The sequence below is a fragment of the Maniola hyperantus genome, chromosome 6 (assembly GCF_902806685.2).
Source record: "Maniola hyperantus chromosome 6, iAphHyp1.2, whole genome shotgun sequence".
NCBI lineage: Eukaryota > Metazoa > Arthropoda > Insecta > Lepidoptera > Nymphalidae > Maniola > Maniola hyperantus.
In genome coordinates, this window is record NC_048541.1 from 6,109,386 (window position 1) to 6,129,313 (window position 19,928).

General features: G+C 38.1%; 2 protein-coding genes across 2 annotated transcripts in view; both read left to right on the plus strand.

The window, feature by feature from the left end:
• The window catches only part of btv (dynein cytoplasmic heavy chain beethoven), a 66,779-nt gene that overhangs the window by 12,821 nt on the left and 34,030 nt on the right, over window positions 1-19,928 (plus strand). Inside the window, exons 22-29 of the mRNA XM_034969665.2 lie at window positions 492-637; window positions 729-896; window positions 1,372-1,530; window positions 2,036-2,157; window positions 17,663-17,876; window positions 18,523-18,768; window positions 19,012-19,382; window positions 19,454-19,595. Of these exons, the coding sequence (XP_034825556.2) occupies window positions 492-637; window positions 729-896; window positions 1,372-1,530; window positions 2,036-2,157; window positions 17,663-17,876; window positions 18,523-18,768; window positions 19,012-19,382; window positions 19,454-19,595 (1,568 nt within the window). The remainder of the gene's footprint in view (window positions 1-491; window positions 638-728; window positions 897-1,371; window positions 1,531-2,035; window positions 2,158-17,662; window positions 17,877-18,522; window positions 18,769-19,011; window positions 19,383-19,453; window positions 19,596-19,928) is intronic.
• LanB1 (laminin subunit beta-1) lies at window positions 9,768-16,285 on the plus strand. The gene has a single exon (XM_034969582.2). The coding sequence runs from the start codon at window positions 9,817-9,819 to the stop codon at window positions 15,166-15,168; it is 5,352 nt and encodes a 1,783-aa protein (XP_034825473.1). The 5' UTR covers window positions 9,768-9,816; the 3' UTR covers window positions 15,169-16,285.

Here is a 19,928-nt window from a genome sequence, read left to right on the forward strand (position 1 = left end):
CTGAATTTTATAAAGCTTTTAGGGTTTCGGACCTTAAAAAGAAAAAGGAACTCTTGTAGGGTCACTTTGTCTGTCTGTCTATCTGTCTGTTGTCTGTCTGTCTGTCTGTCGTATCTGTCAAGAAACCTATAGGATACTACCAGTTGACCTAGAATCATGGGCAGGTAGGTAGGTCTTATATCACACGTCAAGGGAGAAATCCAAAAAACCGTGAATTTGTGGTTACGTCACAAAAAAGTAATTAAAATGTGTCCATGAACAAATAATTAGTATTTTCAATTTTCAAAGTAAGATAACTATATCAAGTGGCGTATCATATGAAAAGGCTTTACCTATATATTCTATTACAAATTTATTTTTATTTTTATGCATAATAGTTTTTTATTTATCGTGCAAAATGTCGAAAAAATACAACTGTAGTGCGGAAGCCTCGGTGCGCGATTCTGCCTCGCACTTGGCTGGTTTTTGCTCATAGATTTAATTTTTTGTAGAATACCAAGTACTCGGGGAACAAGAATGGGTAGTATACCAGAAAAAGTTGCATTTACTTGATGATTTCATAATGAAATGGAGTGGGCTGCTGGAACCGTATACATCAGTTACTCTATATATCAAACAAGAACTTGATAAATATTCTGTAAGTATTCAATTTTACTTATCAACGGAAGCGTTATGATTATCACTTTGTTAAAAAAAAATGTTTAATTTTTAATGGTTTGCAAAAACAGGATCTTACAACATCATTAAAATACTTGCGTGGGTCGGATTTCACGGAAAAGCACTGGCGAGAGGTGTTTAGCCTGGTTGAGTTGGAGTACGTGAAGCCTGAAACACTACAACTGAAACACTTATTGAGCGTTGCACTCAATATTAAGAAGAATATAAAAGCGTTACAGGTGAGATGCACTGTATTTAAAATAAAATTTCCTGATATACACCGAAATTGTCGAGATTTCTGAACCGATTTGCGTATTTTTTTAATCGATAGAGAAACTGCGATATTTTCCCATAAAAAATTGCATTCCAACTCCTCAATCCTGATGCTGTACAGGACCTGACCACCAAAGCTGGTGGGATTTAGAAACTGTCGGTTATAAATTGATATTGGAGGTACCTACCAAGTATAATTACTTTTGAATTCGAGGACCTAACTCAGCCCTGATGCTGTAAGAAATTGTATTCCTACATTGTGGTGACCCCACAGGATTTTTAAAGAATCATGCGTTTAAATGTTTTCACGAAAAAAAGGTCCTAAAGGATTTTTAAAAACCTAAATCCACGCGGGTCAAGCCGCGGGCATCAGCTAGTTTCTAATAAAATATGATCTATGCAAACTTTAGTGGCATTCTTATCTTTTACAACTTTTATCAGAAAATCAGCAGCGAAGCGTGTAGCGAAGCGTCCGTCAGAAGCACGCTCAACGAGCTGGAGCTGTGGTACGCATCCGCTCGCCTCGCCGTCATCTACTACACGGACAAGGCGCAGCACCTCACACCCATCGTGAAAGATTTCAAGGATTTACTTGCCAAGGTGGGCTTGTCTCGTCTCATACTACAGTTAGAATATCAGCAGCGAAGCGTGTAGCGAAGCGTTCGTCAAAAGCACGCTCAAGGAGCTGGAGCTGTGGTACGCCTCCGCCCGCCTCGCCGTCATCTACTACTCGGACAAGGCGCAGTGACTCACGCCCATCGTGAAAGATTTCAAAAATTTACTTGCCAAGGTGGGCTTGTCTCTTTCTTTAGAATATCCACAGCTGGTAGAAATGCTCTGAGCGCGAGTTACGATTCGGCTCGATTTACTGTCCTTCCGTTATAGTACTTGCTGATTAATAATTTTATTTTACATTCAAATTTCAAATATACATGGATAAAGATTTTAAGGATTTACGTGCTCAGGTCGGTTAACCCTACGACGAAGATCTACGCTGGAATTGAATTTTTATATTGGTGTGGCAAGTGGCAGATGCCTGCACTTTTATGTGACAAATCTGTCCGCTGCGATTTGGACATGGTGTCAGTAGTGGAAATGCCCGCAGGTGGAAGAGCAGCAGTGGGCTGTGTCGTCGCTAGGCGCAGAGTGCGCGGCGGGCGCCACGTGGCACGCGCGTCTGGACGCCGCGCGGCGCCTCGCTCGCTCCGCTCATCATGCTCAACGCAGGTTAGATATAAAATTAATAGGTACACTTTCTTCCTGCACAAGTTGTGCCTTATATTTACTATAGTCCTTGACAGGTTGAGATCGCAATCGGGGTATGAGGCGGTGGGACGCCCCGCACACCCGCACATCACCCTCGCTCGCCCGCACCCGGTTAGCGCGGGTGCTTTGCGGGTGTGCGGGGCGTTATGTCGTTCTCAACGACAGAGACAATGCTCTACAAAACCGCTATCTCTTTCTAAAGGTCGATGTACTTATATTATTTTTGCAACGTACTGTTAAGTACCTACGCGCTAAAGGTTAGTCTCAACGTCATGTGGGGGCCAGATGTCCCACGGCCACAAATGTCCGAAGCCCGTGAATTAGTTACGCAGTTAATTTGATTCACTTTTCAATGAATAGGTAGATAGGTTCTATCTATACTAATTATTTTTACTTCGGCTAGTTCTGTTAATAGATTTTGAACATTTCTCGTCATATTCAAAACAATAATAAAAAATGCGTATAAACCTTTCTCTTGGACCACTCTATCTGTTGGCAAAAACCGCATTAAAATCCGAATTTAAAAGATCTAAGCATACACACAGACAGCGGGAAGCGACGTTATTTTATACTATTGACCAGCCCCCGCTTCGCACGGATAGCTTATTACAATTATAATATAACTCTAATAAAAAAATATGTGAAATATAGCTCACTAATGAATAATGTAGCTTTCTACTGGTGAAAGAATTTTTCAAATCGGTTCACTAGTTCCAGAGATGACTTCCTACCTACAAACTTACAAACTTATCTCTTTGTAATATTAGTATAGATATGTTGAGATAGTCGCACAAACGCACGTTTGCTCCAACCTAATATGTCTAATGTCTAATATCATAATAATATCATATACATAATAATATATAATAATAATATCATAGAATGTAAAAGTATTCTTGAATAAAATAAGTGTCTCTAAACAATAATTAACTAATAACTCAACAGTGCAAATGACTATTTATAATTTCTTTTTAAAATACAGCGATTTTTTATAAGTTGAGCGTTAAAAGTGACATTTTATTTCAATGCTTATCGTAAAGCACATGACGCAATAACTCGATATTTCGTCATGCACCACCATATTATACTTCATGCGTAATCTTACAGAATGAAACTAAGTTATCTCTCTACATCGGGTTCGGTGAACTAAGCTTCGTATGATATCCAAATTTAGGTGAAACGCTATAAAGATAGCGCCGCCCGCCACGCTATAAAATGATCTAGTAAAAGCGGTCGTGTTTGGACTTTAAAATTCAATATATGTATAATTATATATATCCCAATATAGTTAATCTTTTTATTTTAAGAGTCGTAATAGGTACATACCTGTCAATGAAATGAAAAATTGTATACATACTTACAATTTTTCATTTCAGTGACAAATACGGGTTTCATTATCATTCAGAACACTGATGTAAGTACCAATTTTTCACAAGGAAGTTTATTAGGTATAATCGGGAGTCAACAACTTTTAACTAAAGCTTCTCGTAAGTCGTACTAAAATAATTAAAATTATACAAAAGATCCGGATCAGTACGTACTTGAGTGTATCTATATCTTTTGTGAACTATGACTCCAGCGGTTTTTTAACGTCGTTTTAAGAATGAGCCCTTATCCTAGCGAAACTAAAGACGTTTATATAGGAGAAGCGAAAGCGTTCATTCACAGCATTCATGACGCATTTCATATAAGTAGGTACTGAGCCGTGAAATAATCTATGCTTATAATAAAACTGTAACTGGAAAGAAGCATTATTAAATTATCGCTAGAGATATAGAGCCCACATATTTTACTAGCTTATGCTCGCGACTTCATCCACGTGTACTACACAAACTTCGAAGTCCTATTTCACCCCCTTAGGGGTTGTATTTCCTTTCTTAGCGGATGCCTACGTCATAATAGCTATCTATCTGCACGCCAAATTTCAGCCCGATCCGTCCAGTAGTTTGAGCTGTGCGTTGATAGATCAGTCACTCAGTCACCTTTTCCTTTTGTATATTTAGATTAAAAACTTGAAAACTCTCAGGTTGAAACGACTCAAAAATAACACAAAAAAGATTTGAGCACAACTTGGCATACCTACACGTAGTTAACATCCGGATCAGTAATCAGTATATAGGATAGTTTATATCCCGAAAAACATTAAGCAACGTTCGAGATAGGGAATGATAAATTTATTTTTGGCGATATTACTGTATTATGTATAGCTGACCCGCCCCGGCTTCGCTCGGGTGGAGTATTTCGGACTGGGAGTGTCATCGTGAAGCCGTTGCTTGATACCTAAAATATCAATTCACTATCAGAAATTCTAAAATCCCCATGATTTAGGACTTTAGTACTTTGCAGCATCAGGATTGAGGAGTTAGGATCCGAAGTTCAATGATGTAGCCTATGCTTGGTACCTAAATTAATTTTGCATCATCCGCAGTTACTGAAACATTATAGTTTAGGAGTGCTGTACCCTACATCATCAGGGTTGAGGAGTTGGGACTTGAAGTCTGAGAATAAAGTCGTTGCTTGGTACCTACAATATGAATTCACTATGAACACTTCCTGAATCTTGATAACTCAGGCGGGCAGTAACCCTGCAGCATCAGGATTAAGGAGTTGAATCCAGAATTTTTTATGTGACCACCACGAAAACTTTTTTGTTGATTTAAAAAAAAATTGCAAATCGGTCCAGAAACCTCGAAAAAATCGATGTAGAAAAAAGAACCACCTCCTTTTTGACAGTCGGTTAAAAACCGATGACCTTGAAATATTTACGGAACAATCTTTAAAATATCCCCTTTCTAACAAAAAACGAATGAATGAAATCGGACTACGCGTTAATGAATTACAACTCAGTATACATTTTAACTTTCATCCCCTCGCCTACGGGAACCATGCTGAATTTCGGGATAAAAAGTATCCTATATTCTTCCTCATAGTATGACCTCAAATCGTACCAAGTTTCATTGGAATCCATTCAGTAGTTTCAGCGTGATGCGCGGCCGTGATACAGACAGACAGACAGACAGACAGACAGACAGACAGATAGACAGATAGACAGACAGACAGACAGACAAAAATGAAAAAAATTACAGTTTTGGGTTCAGTATCGATTATAGAGTGCCCTCGAAAAAAAAATTTCAAAATATCTTCAATGTACAGAATTTGACCTGTTACAGTTTTATTATAAGTATTGATATTGATAGCTCCATTAAATCTTTCCGTCCGTCATGAATCCGTCTAAAACAGATTTTGTTCAAATCTTTTTTTACAAAGTTTGTACTGTCAGGTATAACGCGTAAAATTTTACTCCTCACGCGCCATTTTAACTTTTTGTGTCAAATTTCATGTCAAAATTACGATTTTAGCCCTCATGGCTTAGTGAAGATTTGCGGAATAGTTTAAGAGCTGAAACCTGGATTCAATCTCTCAACGGTAGCCAAATCGATGGCGATCAGTGCTATAGGTACTAGCTAAGTAAAAAGTGGGCTTTTAAACATAATACATAATATATTTTACATACATTTTCATCCCTTCCCTATTTAGTAACAGGTTCGATTTCGGTTGACAAAATTGGTATTTGAATTTCTCATATTTGAATTTGAATTCAGTTTTTCCTTTTGAGGTACGGAACCCTAAAAATGAATTGCATCGCAAATCTCGAGAACAGCTGAACCGATTTCGCTCATTCTTTTTTTATAATATTCCTTGAAGTACGAGGGTGGTTCTTACGGAGAGAAAAATTAAAAAAAATCCGAAAACAATCGACTGTTAGGCGGTACGAAGTTCGCCGGGGCAGCTAGTTGTTTATATAAACATCTTGAATTATATATACCCACCTATTATTCCAAAATTATGATAGGTAAGTATTGAATATTTACTGAATTTCAAAGGTGTTGACTGTTGGTCCTAAAAAGCCGTACCTAATTCTAGCTGTGTACAGTACGCGACAAGGCAAGATGGCAATCAATAGAACACACAATGTTTCACTGCGTAAACTGGGACATAGAGAGGAAAGACCTCATTTCTAAAATAGGGGCTATATGTGTCAATAATTTAGTGCACAAAATGATAGAGCATGAGGACATATGGATGCTTGTTGCAGGCTTTTTGGAAAAAATAATAGGTTCTAAAGAAGAAGAAGAGAGACGTAGACAAAAAACAAAATAAACAGTAAAAATAATATAGACAACAATGTTGCCGTGTTTAGGCTGAGAGGCGGGCACACGGCCAACAGGGAGACAGAAGGGGTTTTTAGCCGGTAAGAGTCCGGCACTACCCAATTGGGGTGTCCATGAGGATTTCCCCCTTCTGTATAAAAAAAAAAAAAAAAAGATGGCAATCAGTGTATAGGGTGGGGGACGCCCCGCACATCCGCAAACGCTCGCGCTCGCCCGCGCCGAGTTAGCGTGGGGGCTGTGCGGGTGTCCCCACCACGATTGCCATATCGACCTGTCGCGTACCTACTATAGGCATGTCTGTATGTTACGTTTTTAGGGATCCGTAGTAAACAAGGAGCCCTTATAGTTTCGCCATGCCCGTCCGTTTGTCCGTCTGTCCGTCTGTCCGTCCGTCCGTCCGTCCGTCCTCGGTTAATCCTACACTGCGCGTGGCCCGCCACCACTTGGCCGGTTTTGATAACTTTCTGTTTCGTGAACATTCATCACATTCATTATTTTCCACATCTGATCATTTTGTGTACCAAGTGGTAGGTACTGACCTAGTTACTTTCACATGATAAAAATTTAACAAGTGCATTCAAATCTACTAATTGCTTTGTACCACGTTCGGTGTAGGTAAAGCTTTGTGGGCAGGTACTTGTTATTTGTGCTCAATGAAGCTACGAACTAGAAAATCCACCTCATTGAACAAGTTGCCTATAATTTGACTCGTTGAGCAAGTTACGTTAAGCTTAGTCACTTATGTGTCGTTCTACCTCTAAGTGACAAAGTATTACCTAGATAAGTGGATACTTTGCGTCGCTGGTTTGAAGAAAGGGCGAATAAGCCTTTTTCTATAAATAGAATTCGAATATATTTGCCCTTTTTACAAACCAGCGACGATATACCCATAAAAGCTGACAGACAGACTGACTGATCTATCAACGCACAGCTGAAACTACTGGACGGATCGGGCTGAAATTTAGCATGCAGGTAGCCTATTATGACGTAGACATCAGCTATGAAAGGATTTTTGAAAATTCAACCCCTAAGGGGGTAAAGGAGTTTGAAATTTGTGTATTGCACGCGGACGAAGTCGCGGGCATAAGCTAATGTTCTCTAAGAACCACCCAAGTACGATTACTTTCTAACCTTTTTAATTTTTTTACTGTGTCATACAAGAAAAAGTTTTGTAGTCAGGCGTTACAAAAATACGAATTTAATATAAAATCAATTAAAAACATCATTTTGATCATATTTGTCTTATCAGCGGCGGATGTGGAGAACGGAAGGCCGACGGCTGTCGATTCGTGTATCTCTGCACGCTACCACGTTCCAAGCCCTACGCGACACTTATTACACCACCTAAATAGCGTTTATTTCGTGAATAAAAGCCATTAATTTATTAAATAAATCACTGATAAAAGCTTTCTGGTTTTACATAAGAGAAATGAGAATTTGCCAAGTACCTAAGTTAAATGAAAGAGTAGATACTTATTCATAAACCAAAAGTCAGCAAACTAAATTGCCTAATTACGTTTTTTGCGTTTTAATTAACAATCTAAGAATCTAAGATCTTGCAGCTAGCCTATTTATTAAGTATACATATTATATCCATGATGAAATACCTAACTAACGAGTCATCAACACATTAAGGGGACGAGACAACTTTTTGCAGATATTTCATATCTGCAAATATATGTCTTAAATCCACAGCCTCAAATCTTAAGTAAGTACCTAATCCTCTTGAATGAGACACACATAATTAATAAGAGCCTAAACAAAAGCACATCCAGAAAAGTGGTGTTATTTTTGTTGCTTTAGTGCCCATTTCGGAGAATGGTTCGAAGGCGCGGGCGGGAGCGGTCGTCGCCTTGCACAGGGCCGTATTTTACTACCTGCTAGCTGCATGTACTATTCATAGAGTGGCTTTCGCAGAACTCAGGGCTTTCGTGGAACAGTTAGAAGGGTTCCGTGACTCCAGTGAAACTTAACTATACCTATATTTACTTAATTTATTTATTAAGCCTTTATTGCTGATAGTTTTTCTTTTATAAAATTTATAATTTTAGTCTTTATAAAATAGAATTTGTTTTGTTCTTTAGCTATCAGCGTGTCCTCTCGACACATAGGCCTCTTCCAGCAGCTTCCACTTTTGCCTGTCACGCGCTGTCCTTTTCCATGTTGCTCCTCCAACTTGTCTTATGTCGTCTTCCCATCGCCTGTATTGTTTCCCTCTTTTCCTTTGTCCATCTCGAGGTAACCATTCAGTTATTTTCTGTGTCCATTTTTCGTTGCTTTCCCTTGTCATATGTCCTGTCCACCGCAATTTCAACTTTTTAATTGTCTCAAGTATGTCTTGCACTTTAGTGGTATTTCTTATGTCATTCGCTCTCTTCCTGTCTCTTAAAGTGAATCCTAACATACTTCTTTCCATTCCTCTTTGACAAGTTCTAAGCTTCTGCAAGTTTTTCTGGGAGAGGGCCCAAGTTTGACAGCCATAGGTCAGGCATAGGAGGATACAAATGTTGAATACTTTCCTTTTGACTGCTATAGGGAAGTGTTTACTTTTCATAACTTCTTTTAGGGACCAGTACCTTTTCCAGGCACAAGTCACTCTTCTTTCTAGTTCTAGGTCAATTTGATCTTTGAAAGAGATAGTTCCTGAGAGAAGCTCAGGGCTTCCGTGGAACAGTTAGAAGGGTTCCGTGACTCCAGTGAAACTTAACTATACCTATATTTACTTATCTATATTTAAAAAAAACAATAGTTTTGCTCTACACTATGAATTCGATTTCCTGCTACATATTCAAATTTAAAGAAATGTTTAAAATAAAACCGGTCAAGTGCGAGTCGGACTCGCACACGAAGGGTTCCGTATCACCGTACAAGATATTATAGGTAATACTTACAACTTTGTATCGAGTACATTAAGTAGTTTTAAAAAAACCGGTCATGTGCGCGTCGGAATCTCACACGAAGGAATGCGTACCATCGTACAAGAAATAAAACTTTTTTATACCTAATCACAAATTCACCGTTTTGGATTTTTTCTTTGTTTGTGTTACCTATAAGACATTGTTACCTATTAAACATGATTCTAAGTCAATGGGAAGTGAAGGTTTAGATTCCCTTGACGGGTCTTGACAGACAGACAACGAAATGATCCTAAGAGTTCTTTTTTTTGGAGATAGGTACAGTGTCCTAAAACGAGCGTGGCTCTACTTAGGTAGGCACCTACACCTATTTGTTACAGAATTTTATATGTTATATCATAAAGGCTCCTTATTAATTGTCTAATTACGGAACTCTAAATGCTTTCGAAGCGAGATGAATGATCCGAGTGCGGCTCTGTACAATAGTAGCTTTGACGGGTGAAGCGGGGGAAGTGGGCTGCGCGAGAGTGGCGCGGCGGAGGCGCTCGAGTCGGCAGTGCACAGAGCGACGCGCGGTGGGCCCGGACCGCGCCATGGCTCTACGCGCCCCATTGTTTATTCTCTCCGTGCTAATAGCCGGCGGGACCGCTGTGTCTAACAGAGAACGCGACCGTTTACGAGTCAATTCGCGAATACTAGACCGTGCCTGTGAACTAAGCTCGTGTTATCCTGCCACGGGCAATCTACTTATCGGACGCGAGGCTCGACTCTCCGCCTCATCGACGTGCGGGAGCCATGGACGAGAACGTTTTTGTATAGTATCACATCTCGAAGACCGAAAGAAATGTTTTTGGTGCGATTCGACAAATAACACGATTAACAATCCACATCTTAATCATCGAATACAAAACATTATTTATAAATATCATCCCGGAACTCGAAACAAATCCTGGTGGCAGTCAGAGAATGGAAAGGAAAACGTTACAATACAACTCGACATGGAAGCTGAATTTCATCTTACACATTTAATAATTCAGTTTAAAACATTTCGACCGGCTGCTATGTTAGTTGAGAGATCGTTCGACTTCGGCAAAACTTGGCGTGTCTATCAATACTTTGCACACAACTGCGACGAAGCTTTTCCTTTTGTTCCGAAACACACTCAGCGCAGCCTCACGGAGGTTGTGTGCGAGTCTCGCTACTCAGGAGTTGCGCCATCCACTGAAGGAGAAGTTATATTTAGAGTTTTGCCTCCTAACATCAACGTGGTAAACCCGTACTCCGAAGAAGTTCAAAATTTACTACGTATGACTAATTTAAGAATTAACTTCACTAAGCTTCACACTCTCGGAGATGATTTACTTGATAATAGACCTGAAATCCAAGAAAAATATTATTATTCTATATATGAAATGACAGTTCGCGGTTCCTGCTCCTGTTATGGTCATGCATCTCGTTGTTTACCTTTGCCAGAAGTTACTTCCAAAAACAATATGGTGCATGGACGCTGTGAATGTACTCATAATACTCGTGGATTAAATTGTGAATATTGTGAAGATTTCTATAATGATTTACCCTGGCAACCTGCAGTTGGAAAAACTTCTAATGCTTGTGTACGATGTACCTGCAATAATCATGCTACTACGTGCCACTTTGATGCAGCTGTATATAATAAAACCGGCAAAACAAGTGGTGGTGTATGTGATAATTGCCAACATAATACTATGGGAGTCAACTGTGAACGATGTAAACCAACATTTTACCGGGACCCTAATTTAGATATACAAAGTCCCGATATATGCAAATCTTGTGATTGTGACCCTGAAGGAACAACTGATAAAGAAATTTTATGCGATGATGACACGGATCTAATTAACAACAAAACTGCAGGGCGTTGTCTCTGCAAATCAAATGTAGATGGAGCACGATGCGATAGGTGCAAAGACGGCTATTGGAAATTTGACCCTCAAAACCCTGATGGATGTCAATCTTGTACGTGTGATAGATTAGGCACTGTTAATGAAAGGGGTTGTGACCCTTCAACAGGAAATTGTTTCTGTAAACGTCATGTTACTGGACGAAATTGTGATCAGTGTTTACCCGAATTTTATGGACTATCGGATAGTGATGACGGTTGTTTATCTTGCGATTGTGATCCTGGTGGTTCTCTAGATCGTGATTGTGACGTTATAACCGGGCAGTGTAAATGCCGTCCAAATGTAATGGGACTCCGTTGTAATCAACCTATTCAAAACTTTTTCGTAGGAGCTCTTGATTCTATTGTTATTGAGGCGGAATCGAGTCAGTGCAATTCCCAAATTGATGATAATGCGATACAAAGTCAAATTTGTCATGTTGTTATAAGAGAAAATTATCCAGATGGACGTAAAGAAACTTGGACAGGTCCTGGCTTTATGAAAATTCCAGAAAGTAGTACATTAGTATTCGTTGTAAATAATTTGAAGACAAGTATGAACTACAATGTTTTGATAAGATATGAACCACAATCAAATACAAACTGGGAAGAGGCAACAATATTAGTCAAAAGACCCGTACCAATTGATGCAGATTCGCCTTGTGCTACCGTACGTCCAGCAGACGATACCGTCCTTACGAGTCTTCCAGCAAACCAACGAAGTGTTCTTGTGCGACCACCAATCTGTTTGGAGAAAAACAAGGAAACTGAAATTCGTATATACTTAGGAAGACAAGACGGACACAGTTCAAACAGCAGGGCGTCGGTTTTAATAGACTCCATAGTATTAATACCCTCAATTGATGATTTACCGTTCTTATCAAATAGCAGTAACATGAGAGAAGAATTTGATCGCTATAATTGTGGAGACTCTTACTATTACGATCTTAACCGAGATAATATTCCTGAAATTTGCAAAAAGTATCACGCAAGCATAGGTTTTTACATCAGAAACGGAACAGAATCTTGTCAGTGTGATCCATCTGGTTCGAAAAGCCACCAGTGTGATCCCTATACTGGACATTGTCAGTGCGTGGAAAATATTGTCGGTGCTAGATGTGACCGTTGTGCGCCAGGGACATATGGTTTCAGTAAATTTGGTTGCAAGCGCTGTGATTGTAACAGTATTGGTTCCCTTGACAATTTCTGCGATGTTACAAGTGGTCAATGTAAATGCAGAGCAAACACATATGGCCGTGCTTGCGACTCGTGTCAACCAGGCTATTTTAATTTCCCAAATTGTCAACAATGTGATTGCAATGGACATGCCATCGAATGTGATGACAAAACTGGAGAATGTCAAATGTGTAGAGATTATACAGAAGGTCATCGTTGTGAAAGATGTACTGAAGGATATTATGGGGATCCACGGCTCGGTGTCGATATTCCTTGCAGACTATGTCCTTGCCCTGGTGTAAAAGGAGATGCAAACAAAAGTAGCCACGCGGACAGATGTGAATTAGACCCTGATACTAAGGATGTTGTGTGTGACTGCAAAGAAGGTTATGCTGGACTATTGTGTGATGTGTGTGCAGACAACTATTATGGAGATCCCATAAAGCGTACCTGCGAAAAATGTGATTGTAGTGACAACATAGACATAACTAAACCAGGCAATTGTGACCCTTACACGGGAAAGTGTTTGCAATGTTTACATAATACAGCAGGCGAAAACTGCGAATTATGTGAAGAAGGCTTTTATGGAAACGCTTTAGAAAAATCTTGTTATAGGTGTAATTGTTCTGTTTTGGGTACTAACTTTACTCGGGGTAGTTGCGACAGAACGACAGGACAATGCCCTTGTTTCAATAATGTCATGGGTATTAATTGCGATCAGTGCACAGAAAATCATTGGAGAATAGCACTGGGTACCGGCTGTGATCCTTGTGACTGTGATCCTGTTGGATCCACTTCACCACAATGTAATCCTTATATTGGTAAATGTGAATGTAAATCAGGTCACGGAGGAAGACAATGTGATCAATGTCAAGAAAATCATTGGGGTGATCCTAATGTTGAATGCCATGAATGCGATTGTAATTTGTATGGTTCTATATCTCAACAATGCATGCGAGATAATGGATCATGTATCTGCAAACCTGGAATAGGCGGATACAAATGTGATATGTGTGCCAGAGGTTACCTTGGCGAAGCTCCTGAGTGTTACGCATGTGGAGAATGTTTTGATAACTGGGATCGAACGATTGAAGATTTACGGATTCAAACTGAATATGCTATTGGAAATGCAAGCAAGATTAAAGTTGTTGGTGCTACGGGAGCATATACAAGAGATTTTGAGGAAATGACAAAAAAATTATCAGATGTTGAAAACTCACTTCAAAGCGCAAAATTAGGTCAAAGCACAGTTAAAGAGTTATTATCAAATATATCTAGTTTACAAGATCAACTAAGTGAAGCAGAAAAGAAAGTGAAGGACAGTAATGATAATCTTAATGCTATTACATCGAAAATAAATCTGGGCAATGTTACATTAGATGCATTAAGAACTAGCATAGCTAACTTAAAAACTAAAACTTTTGACTTGGGTAATAATGCAACTAAATTACAGGAGGCTAACTTAGAAGGTGCGCTTAATTTGACACGGGAAGCCAAACAAAGAGCTGTTAAAGCAGCAGATGATGCTGAAAGTGTGCAGACTATCATAGCAAATACTGACAGACAAATTAAAAATACAGACAGGCTTATAGAAATGCAATATTATAATTTTAATAATACTCGAAGTGAAAACGATAAGAAATTAGATGACCTTCAACAACAGCTGTCACACTTAGATTCACAATTACCAAATATCAATGGGAAAATGTGCGGTCAAGAGAGTGATACCTGCGATATTTGTGGCGGAGCAGGATGTGGAAAATGTGGTGGTATATCATGTGATCAAGGAGCTATAACAAAAGCTGAGCAAGCTTTAGACTTTGCTAATAAAACAGAACACAGAATCAAGGAACATGAATTAACAGCAGAGGAGATATTCAGATCAGTTTCACAAGTAAAACAAGATACTGTTACAGTTCGCTCTAGAGCTAAAGATTTATTTGAGATAGCCAGTGAATTTAAGTTATCAGCAGAAAGAGCCACTAATGACAGCCAACAATTGACATCCGAATTAAAAGAATTTTTATCCAAAACGTACAATACTCCCGAAGATGTAAGACAACTTGCTACTGAAATCTTAAATTTATCTATAAGTATTCAGCCGAAAGAAATTACAGAATTATCTCAACGAATTAACTCAACTGTATCCCAGCTTACTAATATTGAAAACATTATAGCCGAAACCAAACCTGACCTTGACAGAGCTAAAATGCTAAAGCAAAATGCTACCGTTGTCAATAAATCTGCTAATTTAACTCTAGAGATGGCTAACAAGGTTTTAGGAGCTTTGGATGAAGCACAAGCTGCTCAAGATGCAGCCGACAATGCCATAGATAAGGCAAACCGAGATATTGAAGCTGCTAAAAGTGATTTAATACCCATTGCATTAGAAACTGAGCAGGCACAGAAGAAAGCTAATGAAACTATGGATGAAGTTGAGGGGCTTCGTTCTCGCCTCTCTGATTTACAAAAAAATATACTAAAAATAGAAAGTGATGCAGAGCAAGTAAAACAAGAAGCAAATGATGTGGTAAATAAAGCAGAAGGGGCAGAACAAAAAGCAAGGCAATTAAGACAAGATTTTAAACAAACAAACATATCTCTTTCTGATAGAGCCAACCAAACATCAAATTCCAGGGAGCGGGCTCAACTTTTGCTCAACAAAGCTACCAAGTTGGCAAGTGATACACAAACGCAGCTAAAACTATTAACAAACATGGAGGAACTGTATAATGACCATAACGAACAATTACTTGTATTGGAAAAGGAAATGAGCAATTTAAATACACAAATGAATTATTATCTATCTGAGATAACAAAGCGTTCCGACAACTATAGGTCGTGTACCACATAAATTACGTATTACATTTAACTTCAATGTGAAAGTTTCATTTGCTCCATCGAAAAATGTATTAATGTAATTATTATCCTCTTCGATAGAGCAAGTGGATGCAAAAATGTAATAATCCAAATACAAATCATGATAGTATATTAGGCCAATGCTGTTTACAAAAAATATATCTACTGCTCTGTTTATAAATAAATTTGATCAGACTTTATTACTATAGATGTAATTACTGTAAATGTAATTACAGTAACAGAGTAGTAGAGGAAACCATCACATTCATTGTTAACATTTTTGTTTTATTTATGTAATAGGTAGGTACTTATTCAAACTAAGAGTAGGTACCATTGGTTGAGTGTAATAAATAATTAATTAAATAATAATTAATTACATTTGTATTTTATATCTATGTACCTTGTAAATAGTGATCTAGGTAATAGAATACTGGTAGGTACTGCATTTGTTTTAAAACGTACATGTTTGACCTAAGACGCGTTGTATGTGCATGTTTGAAAAATAATATTGTTTTGTGTTATGTATATCCTAATTCTGTAAGATTTATTCCAAAGAAATTGAAATAACTTGTGTGTGGAAGATGTTATTATGTATAAAAGTAGATAAATGTGAGTTTGTCATTTATTGTTGTAATAGCAATCATTGTGGTTTAAATAAAATATTAAACTGAATGTGGGGCCGATTCTCTAGTACACAATCTCTAAACTAAACTAAATTAACAGGTCTAAATCTAGTGCTTTCCTTTTCCGCAAGCAACATTATGAAAGGGATAGCAATAGATTTAGACGTGATATTTTAGTTTAGTTTAGAGATTGTGTACAAAGGAATTAGCCACAATGTCTGTAATTTAAGATAAATAAAAGAAAACTAAATAGTTTAATATTGTCAAAAGTATAGTATAAACCCTGTCTTCAGTTCGCATTAGTATGTCGCAATTTAATTAAAATTATGCATTTATTAAAAATATGGGTAGGTAGTTAGTAGTTACCTATATTAAATACATACCTAGTTTCATTAACTAGCATGCATGATGCAAAGCTTTTTTTATAACGAACCATGTTATAGGGCACACTTACTTAATTATAATTTGTTAATAAATTTTTTTACTGAATCTCTTGTTTTTTTTTACTTTCTTTATATTTGATGAACACCCGTGATCAATTATGCCTAAGTATGAACTATGATTTATGAACTATACAAAACATGTTTAAAAAACGAAAGTTTGTTTATTAGGTACACGACAGGTCGAGATGGCAATCGGGTACTAAACGGGGGGACGCCGACGCCCCGCATACCCGCACGTCACCCGCTCTGTCCCGCATCGGGTTAACGTGGAGGCTGTGTGGATGTGCGGGGCGTCCCCACCCCTATTGCTATCTCGACCTGTCGTTTACTATACCTAGGTACCTTTTTACGGCTCAATCGGTGAACCGATATTGACAAAATTCCATCCTGTAGAGGTAGACGAACTCGGAATCAAAGATACCAAAATATATTAAACTACTTAGGATAGACTATTTATCTTGGAAAATTAAATTGAAGCTCTTATTTTTTGGTATGCTCATCATGATTTCTATACTTCATCATGATCAACCCATCACTGGCTCACTACAGAGCACAGGTCTCCTCTCAGAGTGAGAAGGGTTTTGGCCATAGTCTACCACGCTGGCCAAGTAGACTTCACACACCTTTGAGAACATTATGGAGAACTCTTAGACATGCAGGTTTCCTCACGATGTTTTCCTTCACCGTTAAAGCAAGTGATATTTAATTAATTAAAACGCACATAACTCCGAAGAAATGCTTTTATTTCTGTTTTTTTATGTTTGTTTATTTATGTTATTGTGGCACATCCAGTTAATTTTATCGGTGGGCTTGTTGTATGAAAAACCTACCGTTACGTCATAATTTATGATTTGATCCTGATATTAGTCTACTAGTTATTAGCATTTTATTTCGTATGATACCATTTAGGTAATTTTGTTATTCTTAGTGCAATCCCGATAAAATCAGGACCTGCTTGATATCTTGATATTCTTAACCCGTTGAGCTACTCGTTTTTGCATAATATGAAAGGTCGCATCAGACCTACCATCTAAATATACAAAAGGAAAAGGTGACTGACTGACTGATCTATCAACGCACAGCTCAAAACTACTGGACAGATTGAACTGAAATCTGTCATTCAGATAGCTATTATAACGTAGACATCCGCTAAGGGGGTAAAATAGGGGTTTGAAATTTATCTAGTCCACGCGGACGAAGTCACGGGCATAAGATAGTTTTTCAGTTTGTAGATAAACTATCTACTATTACATGCCAAGTTACGTTAAAATCCGCTCAGTAAAGTCAGCTCAGTCAGCGTGAAGCAGCGTGCAAAGACAGACATGACAAAAATTCCAAAAAAAAATTGAGTTTGGGCCTAAAGATGAAAGAGTAGGGACCATCTGAAAAATTTTCTTCCTGAGAACCTTGTTATACCTTTCAGGTGGCTTTATTTAGAGCCCATACTCTGCAATGATGATGGAGATCTAGGATTCAAGTTCCGAAAAGTAGACCAGGGATTCAAGCAAGTGACAAGAATCATTGAGTCAGATCCACGCCTTTCAGCTCTAGTACAGTCGCCGAGACTGCAGCCGATGCTGGATGCTATTTCTGAACAGTTAAACGCATGCCAATCAGCACTGCACGAATATATTGACGTACGTAATGTAAATTAACATTGAGCAACACTTTTTGTACAAACCAATGCTTAAACACGTAATCTAGACATCCAGCCTCTAAGTATAAGCCAATACTTACCTCATCGGCATGAGTATAATAACAAGAACTATTTCAAGCATTATTTATCAGCTACAGAACATTGCTTCAAAAAAATAAGATTTGAAATTAAAAAGCTTTCGAACTAGGTCTGTAGTTTAAAAGATAAAGTCCTTCAAATATCGGTAAAAAAGTATTTGTACACAATTTGATTTTTTTTAAGGATTGACTTCCAGATGGATTTCAAAGTCAAAGTCGAAATCTTTTATTCAAAGTGGATTAACTACACCTTTTTGTATGTCAGTTGTTATAAAGACGTTATTAAATTAACGATAAAATGTTTAATGAAGGAATATTAGCACAAAAACAGCGAGTGTGATTTTTTTTTCTTTAGTTAAGTATAGAGGAACGATCATATCGTATTAATAACTTTAGTCTTTAATTTTGTTTGGAACCTCTAAATCCAAGCTTACTCTTATTTACTGAACACATTTGGACTTATTTAAGGTTTAGAGGCCCCGTAACCCAAAGCGTGCCGCCCACTCTGTCTCACCCTTAGTCCGCCACAGAGTCAAATTTGTTTTACAGGAGAAGCGCTCTATTTTCCCAAGATTGTACTTCTTGAGCGACGACGATCTGTTAGAACTACTTGGACAAGCGCGAGGCGGCGCTGAAGGCAGAGAGGCGGTAATGCAGAACCATTTGAAAAAACTATTTCCTGGAATAATCGGCGTACGACTCGGCCCTGGAGGCATATGTATCACGGCTTTGTGTAGCCATTACGGTGAAACATTCCAACTGGATCATCCAGTCGATATTGATTGTTCTGTAGAGGTAGGTATCGGCTAACTTTGCCCTGATTATAAAATATTTTTGTAATGGAATCGTTATACGTTATCATTACTAAAAATCGCTTCATTGCGTCGTAGGCCGTTACGTTATGTCTTTTTTCAAACTCTATCTATAAATTAGTTGTTTAATATTTTATATAGATGATTAACTAACATAATTGACTGAACTTCACTATAAACGAGTGACTTAAGTTTTTTAAATAGGTACTTTTTAAATTTATTTTAGATGTGGCTTAAAAATCTAGAGCAAGAAATACGTACATCGCTACGAAACATGACCTTAAAATGCTTAGTTGCAAACAGTTTGCAAGACCAAGATCCATTTTCGCTGCCGACGCAAATATTATGCCTGGCACAAAACATTAGGTTCACTGAACAGACTGAGAGGGCAATTATGTCCAAAGAACTGCACAAGTTAAAAGATAATCTTGAAAAGGAAAACTCGTATTATGCATCGACTGAAATTGAAGGTGAAAGTGAAAAATATAAAAGACAAGCTCTTATATTACAATGTGCGTATTATATGTCAGTAGTTCAAGCTCTAATTGAAAATAATGTCTCAGCAACTAACGACTGGTTATGGCAAAAGCAACTAAGGTTAGAGGTACAAAATAATTATTTCTAGTGAGAAAAAGCTAAATTTACTGAGTGCATTATATTTTCCACAGATTTTACTTACTAAGCACTAAGGAAGTCGTGGCTAAAATGGGATTAGCGCAGATTTCATACTCCTATGAATATCTCGGTGTGAGTACCGGACAATTTGTGCGTACCGAAACCACAGACGAGAGCTTTCTTATTTTAACCCAGGTACGTATATTATCTTCCGATAGGTACATGTTCACCCTTAACTGCTATTTCACCTGCAGGCAAGAGTTGATGCAGTCTTAAATGGAAATAGCCTAACCAGGCAGTTTTATCAAACTGATTATATTATTATATACCGGAATTCTGAATTGCTTGGATGAACGACTTTGATGGTAACTAGCCACAGCCAAAATCTCCTGGCTGGCCAAAGACAATTTAAAATTAATAAATTCTATAAGTAGCCCTGCCGGAAATCCAACCCATGGCCTTCCATTTATATGACCGCAGCGGTCACCACTGCTCCAGGGAAGTCATGAGATATCTGTAGGAACCCAT

Coding starts and splice junctions, on each gene's coding strand:
- LanB1 (XM_034969582.2), top strand. CDS start 9,817: ATGGCTCTACGCGCCCCATTGTTTATTCTCTCCGTGCTAATAGCCGGC.